This window comes from Seriola lalandi, unplaced genomic scaffold (assembly GCF_002814215.2).
Source record: "Seriola lalandi dorsalis isolate HSWRI2012SDOR001 ecotype SW California unplaced genomic scaffold, Sedor1 jcf7180002053751, whole genome shotgun sequence".
In the NCBI taxonomy this organism is placed as follows: domain Eukaryota; kingdom Metazoa; phylum Chordata; class Actinopteri; order Carangiformes; family Carangidae; genus Seriola; species Seriola lalandi.
This window is the reverse complement of record NW_019524304.1, coordinates 6296-18218: the sequence shown is the minus strand read 5'-3', so window position 1 is coordinate 18218 and position 11923 is coordinate 6296. Positions and strand designations below refer to the sequence as shown.

The 11923-nt window shown below is 45.4% G+C and overlaps 1 protein-coding gene across 1 annotated transcript; it reads left to right on the top strand.

Annotated features, from left to right (window-relative positions):
• Position 1: 1 nt before the first annotated feature.
• On the top strand, positions 2-7201 carry LOC111651717 (puratrophin-1-like; the record flags this gene model as incomplete). Its single annotated transcript, XM_023401740.2, has 10 exons — positions 2-480; positions 1779-2028; positions 3857-3946; positions 4032-4256; positions 4339-4509; positions 4943-5123; positions 5208-5324; positions 5698-5839; positions 5899-5999; positions 6093-7201. Coding segments are annotated over 10 exons (2034 nt in total), but the record flags the coding sequence as incomplete, so codon positions are not given.
• Positions 7202-11923: the final 4722 nt, after the last annotated feature.

Here is an 11923-nt window from a genome sequence, read left to right as displayed (position 1 = left end):
CTCACCCATCGCCTTCACCCCTGCTCCCTCCTCTGGCTCCTCCCACACACCCCAGCACACCCCGCTCCTCCAGCGTCTGTTCCGCAGCGTCTCCTCAGAGGAGTCTTCAGACCGGGTGGATCTCTGCTCCAGTCCCAGCCTTCCTCGCCTGGACTCCTCCTCCTGCTCCTCCTCCTCTTTTTCCTTCTCTTCCAGCAGGCGGCAGCAACTCAGGAAGACCCAGAGCTTTGACTGTCCCTCCACCCCCGAAGCGGTGCGGTACGGGTCGTGTGCTCGTGCCCTCAGCGAGCCTGTGCGCAGAGGAAACACTGGCGTGTTCATCCGCGGCCTGGAGGTCAGTAGCACCGAGGCGGCCGACCACACGCTCTGCCCCAGGACGCCCGCTCACGGCTGGATGGGACAGGGGCTACGCACCCCCGGGACACCCGGCACCCCGAGAACCATCGGCAGCCCTGCAATAGACCCCCGCCCCAGGGGAAGGTGGGTAATCAGCTGGACAGCTGATTTACATCATGATTTACATCCATGAGAATCAACATGGCGTCTGTTCAGGTCTGATTCATCCTCCTGCAGCAGATCATGTATTAATCTTTGTGAACCTGGTCTGTTTTTCTCTCTGGGGCCATTAATTTGAAAAATCTCACTAGACATCTGAAATTTCAAAATTTTAAAATGGCCGCCATGTCAGGAACAATTTTGTGAGTAATGTTTTTGCTGAAATACTTTCATTTAATTTTTTATGATGAATATAAAATGTCACTTTCTAGATTATAGTTTGATTTGACACCAGGATTATTGATGAAAAAATTGTGGATGAACTTGGTGCAAAAAATAACATTTCCTTGCCAGAAATGGCAGCCATCTTGAATTTTTGAGTGGTTAACGTGGAAAGCATTTGAGTCAGGTTTAGTTCTTGTATCCACATTTGAAAGATCTCCCTGAAACATGCAGTTACCTGCTGCTTCACCTGGGAGACAAACTAACAGCTGACCCACAGAGTTGTTGTCATGGTAATGTGTCCATTTAAAGTCTGCTCTTATTATCACATCCATGTAGGCACAGTGACGTAGTTCAACTGAAGCACCTGAGGATGACTTTTAGAAACTCAGTTGGACGTATTTTATTTTGAAAACTCTGGGGTTGTGTTTTATTCTGAAAACTCTGGGGTTGTGTTTTATTTTGAAATCTCTGGGGTTGTGTTGTAGTCTGGACGGACAGAAACTGAGACCTTTGGAAATGATGACGTCACACCGACGGGCTCTCCTGATTGGCTCTCATCAGCCTGGACTACCTGTTCCTCCTTCAGTGGATTTACTGTAACTGACCAATTGCAGAATAGACAATGTACTTCCTGTTTACACTTGCTCACACATGTTCAGTGTAGATGATTGGTCATGTGATGCGTGTTTGCATGTGTGTTAGTTTGATCGCAGCCTTCGTAGATGTCAGTGTACAACCCAGAACGTCGGACCACATTTTGTATAATAGAACAGACAGAACAGAGAGTCTGGTCTCTACCTGAGCCTGGTCTCTACCAGTCAACACTGTCTCAGTCTTCACTGAGAAGAAAGACAGTAACCTCGTTAATGTGACGGTAGCGAAGCAGGTCTGGGTGTCGATGAGAAGATTCAGAGTCTTCACAGATTAAATGATTAACAGCAGATCTTCTTCTTCCAGTGAGCTGGAGATGTAGTGAGGAGGTAGGAGGAGCCGTGATGAACACACCTGAGCTCACCTTGTCCCTGTCATCAGTCTGATGTGTGTACATGTCTGTGCAGTAAACTGCGTCACATTGTGGAGGAGATGGTGACCACGGAGCGGGAATACGTCCGCTCTCTGCGATACATCATACACCACTACTTCCCAGAGATGGACCGGGTCGACCTGCCCCAGGACCTGAGGGGGAAACGCTCCGTGGTCTTTGGGAACCTGGAGAAACTCCTGGACTTCCACAGTCAGTTCTTCCTCAGGGAGCTGGAGGCCTGCTGGAAACACCCACTCAGAGTGCCTCACTGCTTCCTCAGACATGTAGGACACACACACACACACACACACACACACACACACACACACACACACACACAGCACCAGAGGGGAGAGACATTCAGTCCTCTGATCATGTGATCAGTCACAGTGAATAGAGTCACTGTTCTGTGATCAGTCACAGTAGAGACATGTCGGACATGTTTGAGCTCATTTAAAGGAGCTATATGTTCGTTTTGCTAATGCTACATAGCTAATGTTAGCATTAGCAGCTGTTTACTGACCAGTCACTTCATTTCTTTACTCACCAGCATCTGTCTCCTCTCCAGAGGTGCAGACAAACACAGATGTTAACTCTTGTCTCTATCACGTCTCTTCTGCTATTGAAGTTAGCATGCTAAAAGCTATCCTCCACCTGAAGCTGTAGCTGCTCACATGTTATGATAATATATTATAATTAGGGCTGGGACGATTATCCGACGTAATCGACGTTGTCGATTATAAAAATTATTCAACGTGGAATTTTAGTGTCGACGCGTCGTGTAAAACCACACAGGGTAAATGTTCTTAGAACCAAACCGGAACTTTCTAATGGACCGTTTATATCCATCGTCTTTGGTTTACCCGGATACAAGCGCAGCGCACGGACTGGGACAACGCGGTGACGTAATTGAAGTCATTGACTACGTGAATGATTTGCGTCTGTGTAATCTATTTGAACAACACGGCGGCGTCTACCAGCAGCACGACGGAGCGCGTGGAGCAACACACGGCAAAAATGCTCGCACACGGTCCTCCAGAGTTTGGGAATACTTTAATCTTGACACCGACAGTGCGGTAGACTGCAGACTCTGCAAAGTGCATCTGGCATATCACTCATGCACGACAGTCATGCACGAGCACATAAGGAGGAAACACCCTGGTGCAGCGAGTCAAGATGTTGGACGGGGCAAATTGTTATATTAAATGACTAACTGGAAAATAATTGCAATAAAATTACTGTTAGGTTAATAAAAAAACTAATCGTTAGATTAGTCGAATAATCGCAAAAATAATCGCTAAATTAATCGTTTGAAGAATAATCGTTTGGGACAGCCCTAATTATAATTATTATTATATTATTATAAAGAGAGCGACGACCTGCTGCTGAAGAGAGACCAGAAGAGGAAAAGCCTCTCTGTCAGTTACAGATGCTGCAGATGTTTTCATTGACAAACTGTTAACAATATTATCTTTAAAACTCAGTCAGTCCAGTGAACGACTCATCACTGATCTTTACTGGGGACACACAGACAGGTAGGAGGAGGAAGGAGACACACCTGGCTCCACGTGTGACCTGTGACCTCATACACAGGGAGGGAAACAGATGAGCTGAGACACACTGAACCAAACACCATAAATCTAAGACTTCAATCAGTTCATTGTCGTGAATAAATAAACGTGTCAGCTGTTTTATAGAAAAAAACACTGATTAATATGAATGTCATTAAGTCAGTCAGGATGATTGATCAGCTGATTAGTTTATTACAGATCAATCACTATCAAATAACCTGTCAGCTGATAAATCCCATGATCAGAAACAAACTGTTTATAGTTTATTTTACACTGATCACAAGAAACTAAATATCAACTGATAATCAGATTATTGAACTCTCAGGTATTGATATATGATCATCATGTATCAATCAGGTTATCAGCTGATTATCAGACATTAATCAACGAAGGGTAATGACCCCGTGTCTGTCAGAGGAGGAAGCTGCTGTGTTTATATCTAAATGTGTATTGATCCAGATGTTGATCCGATCCAGTTGTGGTGTTGAACAGATGTAGTATTGATCCACATGTTGATCCAGATGTGGTCTCTCTCTCACAGCAGGAGCAGTTCAGTCTCTACGCTCTCTACAGTAAGAACAAACCAAAGTCTGATGCTCTGCTGTTGAACCACGGAAACTCCTTCTTCAGGGTGAGACCTCACACCATGACCTTTGACCTCTGAGTGGGAGCTGTGTCCCACATTCCTAAACTCTGTCTGTGACCTTTGACCCCAGAGGAAGCAGGTGGAGCTGGGAGATAAGATGGATCTGTCCTCCTACCTGCTGAAGCCGGTCCAGAGGATGAGTAAATACGCTCTGCTGCTCACCGACCTCAGCAAGGAGGTGGGCGTGGCCCAGGAGGCGGAGCTCGTCGCGCTGCAGGCTGCCACCGACATGGTCAAGTTTCAGCTTCGCCATGGCAACGATCTGCTGGCAATGGACGCCATCAGAGACTGTGATGTAAGTTGAGAGATGAATCAGACAGTGGACAGTTCAGTCATGTGACACTGCAGACAGGAAGTGATCCGTCTCTGTCTCTCAGGTGAACCTGAAGGAGCAGGGTCAGCTGATCCGTCAGGACGAGTTCACGGTCTGGACTGGGAGAAGGAAATGTCAGCGTCACATCTTCCTGTTTGAGGAGCTGATACTCTTCAGTAAACCCAAGAAGATGGAGGGAGGGCTGGACGTGTTCATCTACAAACACTCCTTCAAGGTAACACACCTCAGTCCACCTGAGACCACCTGAGAGCACAGACCTGAGACCATCTGAGAGCACAGACCTGAGACCATCTGAGACCACAGACCTGAGACCACCTGAGACCACAGACCTGAGACCACCTGAGACCTCAGACCTGAGACCACAGACCACAAACCACAAACCTCAGACCACAGACCTGAGACCTCAGACCACAGACCTCTACAGACCTCAGACCACCTGAGACCACCTGAGACCACCTGAGACCACCTGAGACCACCTGAGACCACCTGAGACCACAGACCTGAGACCTCAGACCACAGACCACAAACCACAGACCACAAACCACAGACCTGAGACCACAGACCTGAGACCACAGACCTGAGACCACAGACCTGAGACCACAGACCACGTCTCGTTCTGAAACTTTAACATCCTGTTTGTCCTTCAGACAGCTGACGTGGGTTTGACGGAGTCCACCGGTGACAGCGGGCTGCGGTTCGAGATCTGGTTCAGGAGGAGGACGTCCAAGAATCAGACCTTCATCCTTCAGGCCGCCACACCAGATGTGAAACTCACCTGGACGTGTGACATCGCCCGAATCCTGTGGACCCAGGCCACCAGGAACAAAGGTAGAGAGGGGCGGGGTCTGTGCCTCTGAGCTCCTCCTCTGTGATGTAATGATCTAACGATGATGTCATGTGTCATGTGTTCAGAGATGCGTCTGAAGGAGATGGTGTCCATGGGCGTGGGGAACAAACCGTTCCTAGACATTCAGCCGAGCGACGCGGCGATCAGTGACCGAGCCGTTCACTACATCATGAAGAGCAGAGGTAACAGGAAGTGATGCTGGTTGATTGACAGCTCAGTGTCTCTGGTACCACACAATATATATAAACATGTTAATCACTCATTAATATTTATAATAATTCATATAATTTTACATGATGATCAATCTGAATTAAAAACTCATTTATATTTAAAGCATTTTATCGACACTGTGTCAAAGTATCTGCTGGTTTTTCTTTTGTCTTTGAAACTTACATCAACAAACCTTTGATGATGATGATGATAAACCTTCCTCTCTTCAGTCTGACCATCAGTCACAGACATCAGAGAGTTATTTTCTGATCATTGATTATTCTATTATTGATCAACATTGACTGATCAGTAAAATAAGGATTGATTATTGATATGATCGTTCAGGTGCCAGGACAAGGGCGTCCATCGCCGTCTCCGTCTTTGACCACTCCAACCCTTTTAAACGAGGAGCGGTGACCTCTGACCCTGGGACATCAGGACCTTCTTCCTCCAGTCTGCTGGGGCCGCTCAACCTGCACATGTACAGGTACAATATGAACCGGTCCGGTCCAGTTCAGATGTGTATAAGAGACAGCCCCACCCCAGCCAAACCCCCCTCCCCTCTCCTGCAGCTGAAGGCTCCTTCATCACTTCCTGTATCGAGGAGGACGAGCAGGAGCATGAGACCAGCAGCCAGCCCTCCATGAGTACGTACAGACAGGAACAGAGATGTTCTGTTTAACAGGAGGTATCGCTCCTCTGATAAACACCTGTCTGACAGCTGATTGTCTCTCTCTCAGCCACAGAGAGCTCGGGCTCGTCGTCTCGCTGTCTCTCCGGATCCACCGGCTCCGACAGCGGCTGCGTCTCCTCCCACCTCCAGGAGGCGCTGCCCGAGGAGCCCCGCCCCTATAGCCAGCCCTCCTCCTCCTCCTCCAACAAACAGCACCTCAGCAGCCAGTTCAAGTCAGCTGTGAATACAGAGACAGCAGAGAGTAGAGACTGTGGTGAGACGTTAACTGTGTGTCCCCATCCTCAGACGTCTGCTCCTCTCATCGGCCCGGCAACCATCGTCTGAGACAGCTCACCTGGAGGACGCCACTGTGAGTGAACACATACACCTGTCCTCACTTGTCCACAGGTGTGTCCTCTCAGGGCCATCTCCCCAAGCTCCAGTGATTCTACACAACACTTTACTATACTACACACTTAACTAATAAGTGTGTGTGTGTTTGTGCACCTGCATTTATTTACTTCCTGTCTTCATGTTTACAAACAGGTAAACGTCAAAATCCACTTTATTCACAATCATCCACAATCATTTACAATCATTCACAGATCTGAAGAATCCCTCAGATAAACTTTATTTAAACAGACAGCTGATCACTGTGTTCACCTGTCAGCCATGTTCTTTTCAGTCTGTTATACACAGTCGACTGTCAGTGTCATGTGATGATCACAGCTGTCACATGATCACAGGTTAATAATCACATGTAGATAAATGAGCGATGTCACAGGAAGAGAAACATCAATTAATACAAACAGTTTATAAAAGAAAATCAGTTTTTTTAAAACTGTTTTTATGTGTGAATATTTATATATAATATTCAGTGATGTCAGCACAGGTACATTAAACTCTGTGTCTCTGCAGGTGTGTGTCCTTCCTGCTGCAGTGTGAACCAGAGGACGGAGTCTGGTCAGCTGTTGTTGTTATTTATGTGTTGTGCAGGTTCAGTAGTTTGTTGTGTAAATTACTGTTGGAGTTTCTGTGTGTAGTTCGACTCCTCACAGCTGCTGCTTGTTTCTGTTATTGAGCTGGTCCAGGATCAGCTGGACTCTGTACATGTGTGTAAATAAACAGCTGTCACTTTTCTTACTTGAATAATAAACGAGAGTTTGTTGAAACGAACACGTGGCTTCAGTGTGACGTTTGTCGCCTCGGTAACCAAAATGTGAACCACAGTCTCTGTTTATCTGTCACATGTTAAACTCATCAGACGTCATGTGGCACTGATCTGAGATCAGCTGATTTCTCAGTTGGTAGTTTTCCTTCAACGTGGACAGAAGCTTCTTCTTCATCCTCTCCTGAAACACAGTCAGTTTATATCAGGTCAGACTGACTGTAACATCTGGAGAATCAGGACATCTGGACTGATCAATAAGCTTCATCACACTTGATTCAATAAATCAGTTGTTCATTGATTCACCGACTGATTTTCTTTTTCCTGTTTTTTTTTGTTAGAAGCTTTCAAAAAGTTTTCCCACCACATAAAGAACCTCTGACTCAGAACCAGAACTTCAGGTGTGTGTCCTTGGCAGTGAACAGACTGAAACCTCCGAGGCTCAGAACCAGACTGGACCGGGTCAGTCTGTGTCACTGACCAGGAGCTGTTCAGTCCTCTCCAGTCTCCTGAGCAGAACCACTTCACCGTCCTGTGACGTCAGCCTGAGTCCAGCACCGCCCCCTCCTCCTCCACCTGCAGCAGCTCGCTCCACCTGCACAGACCTCAGGTCAGATTCACCCTCCACTACACAGACCTGACAGAACAGCACAAAGCGGAGTCACCAGGTGATTCAGTGATAGAGAGGGAAGATTATACAATTAGTCGATTCATTAATTAATTGATTTACAGAAAATGAATCATTAAAATCATTTTCTAAGCAAGACATATCAGCGTTGATCAAACTTGTAAAAAGTGAAGATGTTAACTGTTGATCATCTGAAGAATTGAACTTTCTCTAAACACTTTCATTTGAACCTTTATTTTCAGGTTGACAGTAGAAAGATGAAACACTGTTTTATAACAATAATCATTTAATCAGAGAAATAAACAGATCGACTGATAAAGAATTGATCACAAGCTTCAGATAAACATCAGCTCAGCTGACAGATCGTGATGTGTCTCCTGCAGCCTGAGGGGTTTGTGGTTTACCCAGGAACTGCTGGTCTTGTTGGAGCGACCCGGGTCCGGTCCAGTGCTGGTCCACCAGCTGCAGCAGAACTCTGAGGACCCGGGACAGTTCTGACACACCGACAGCGAGGAGACGACCTGATGCTCTGAAACACAAAGAGCTGAGGAGCGTTTCATTCAGAGCCTCCACATGTGGAAACAGCTGCATGACGTCTCCTGTCTCCACACTGTCAACAACTGGAGACTTACCAGATGCATTATGGGACATGTAGGCTCCAGGCCTGGGATTTGAGCCGTACTACAGACTAAGGTCACAGTATTACAGAATGAGTCTTAAATCCAGCTCTGGTGTTAATATTATGGCAGCAGAGAACTTCTTAGTCCAAACCGCTCTAAGAGGAAAATGTGCTCTAACTCTTAATGTGAAATAATAGAAAACAAACTGAAGCGTTTTCCCGCCTAAAAAAACCTTTAGAAACCGTTCAAGACGAAGCTGATCTCATACACTTCCGCCTGCAGCCTCTCACAGCCAATCAGCATCGGCTCAGAAGTGCACACCCCTTCCCCTGCTCTCATTGGACAGGGCCTAGAGCGGGAATGGCTGACGGAAGCAGGAACCGATATCCTGAACGGATCTCTGCAGCGACACCTCCAGCACCGAGTCGCGGGACCGGAAGGAGGGAAATGAATGAAACACGGAGAGAAGTGCCGCGAGTAAACCCGCTCGACAGTCTTCGTGTTGTTTGAACTCTTCACAGATCGTTTCCCTTTTGCAAGAGTTTTTTTTAAATTAGTTTTTCTAATTAGTCTAAGTTGTGTAGTTTCTACATCCGGTCAGACGACAGATGTATTTGAGCCTCCTCGGCTTCCTTCGACCAGCGATTCGTGTAGAACTCGATACACGCGACATCCTGGTCTAATAATACACCCATGCTTAATGTGCACAGACTGAGGCCTGTGGAGCCACACACGCACACACACACACACACACACACACACACACACACACACACACGTACACGTAGAGCCTGTATTGGCCGCTGGATCCTACGTCAACGTCTCCGCCGTTTTATAATCCAGGGTTTATGATTATATGGAGTAGAAATAAAAGTTTTGTCTCCAGTTTCTTAGATAGTTCAGGCTGTTATCAGTTTTCCATAAGGAGTGTGTGACGTCACGTGTACACAGTGGCGCCACAGCTGTACTCATGTAGGAGAGAGTGGGGTAATTAGTGCCAAGGGGCAAGTAGTGCCACCCCTGTATCTAGAAAACCATAGAAGAAGTTGGTCACGTCACCACATGCTTTTGAAGAGGCATCTATTTCACTCATCCTGCAAACAGGGGAGACACGTGTGAGAGGTAAGCACATCTAAGATTAGATTCACTTTATTTATCCCACAACTGGGAAATTCATTTACCACAGCAGAAAATAAACATCTATAGAATAAAACATCTATGGAAATATACAACAAAAATATACCAAATATACACAATACACACACTTTGCCCTCCAAAGTAAATTTTCTTTGATCATGGTTTTTTGATTGCTGTGTTTGAACAATTATAGTTTTAGTGCTTTAGTAAGATACACCATGAGTCTATCCAGTTAGCATGATGCTAGCTCTAAACAGCTGCATCGTTTTCACAATGGTGGGCTTGGGGTAATTTGTGCCAAAGGGCCTATTTATGATTATTTACTATATATTACTTTATTGTATTTTATTGTTATTGTACATTGTATTCTTTCATTTGATCACTAAAACTATGTGACATTCTTAATTTTAGAATCCATCACGAATACAAACAGAAGACTGAGAGGAGAGGGACTTTCTGATTCCACTTAGCCATGCCACTGATTATGAGAGTTCAGGTGTCCAGAGTGATGATGATGATGATGATGATGACAAGGATCTGTCTGCTGGTAACTTTGTCATTGTGAGGTTTGCAGGTAAAAAATTGGTGGAGAGTGTTGAAGGTGATGAGATCAGTGCAACGTTTCTGAAGCAAAGCTGTAAGAGGTCTGTTGATGGAAAGCTCATCTTCACATTTAGAGAGAATGATGAAGGACTCATCCATAAAGGTGATGTGCTCAAGAAACTACCCACACCACGAAAACCTGGTGGTACTGCTGGAAGAGAGCATAAGTTCACATTTCCATGCAGCAGTAGCGGGCCGGTTCTGTGAAGAGATCCAGATCCAGATCATTTGCATGATCAGGTTTTCACTTTGGATTTTTGATTTTGTTCTGAGCGTGTTGCTCTGAGTCGAGGTTCATGTCTTTAAGTTCATGTCAGGCTTTGTTTGTTAAATGAACGTTAAATAAGTCATTTTGCATTGAATTTGTCTTGATTTTTATATACCATTATCTTTTGTGAGATTAAAATGATCTGTTTTACTTCAGTTATCAATGGCACAATTTACCCCAGTGTATTCTCTCTAATGGCACAATTTACCCCAGTGTATTCTCTCTAATGGCACAATTTACCCCGCAGTGGGGGCAAGTTGTGCCACAAGACCACTTTTTTTTCTAAAGCTATATTTCTCAACAGTTTATTTAAGATCCAGAGTGATTGTCCCCAGAGACGCTCAACATCCTAAACTATATGTACATGTTTGAGTTGGAGGCGTTACTGTCATCCCCTACTTACCTCACTCTCCCCTCCGGACTGCAGACATGTTTTAAATGATATTATTTGTTTGTTTGTTTTTCATCATCTATGTTGAAAAGAAATAAAATGGTGGAGAACCTTCCTGAACTTCAGCTGCATCGGTCTGAGTCTGGACGGAAGAGAGCAAGAGACAAAAGAGGAGTTCAGGTGTGTTGATGCTGCAGGTGAGTTGATGCTGCAGGTGTGTTGATGCTGCAGGTGAGTTGATGCTGCAGGTGAATTGATGCTGCAGGTGAGTTGATGCTGCAGGTGAGTTGATGCTGCAGGTGTGGAGCAATGATGAACGGAGGCAGATCTGAAGGAGTTTGAACTTCAACAGGAGGAATTTTGTTCTATTTCATGTTATTGTCTGGTGGTTTTTTATTGTCTATTGCAGCAGCTTGTTGTTACTGTGTTTAGTTGTTAGTTATCGACTGTTCTTATGATGATGCTAAATGAGGGAATCTGTTGCTTCATGCAGACTCACTGCACGTTTCTTATGGATATTCAATATAGTTTATAACAGTATATTGAAGCCTGTCATTCAGCTGTTGTGCTGTTCTTCAGGCCGATTGGTCTTTGAAATGCAGGCGGAAGGAGGCGGATCACAGTCCTGATCTCCTGCTCGTTTACTCTTGGATGAGAAGACGTGGTCATGTATGGGACACCAGTGGACATGCGGTTCTTAATTGTGTGTGTGTGTGTCTGTGTATCATATGTAACAATACCAAAGACACCTTATAACAACTCTATACAACTTCCTCACCTGTCTGTGGTGATACATCTGTGTCAATGCAACAGACCTGGAGCAGCAAACGCTCCTTCAGCTTCATGCTGTTTCTCACTGGTATGAAATTAAACTGTTAAAACGTCTCCAGGCAACAGCCTCCATTAAGCCGAACAAGACAATTGGTCAAAATTCAGATTTTATAACTGACGTCATCTGACAAAATCACCAGACACATGAAAGATAGAGACTGAGCTGTAACATGATCGCTCACAATTATTATGCAGGACATTGATTTTGCTCATTTACCAACAGCAGCGTGAAGCTCCCGTCACCTCAGCACC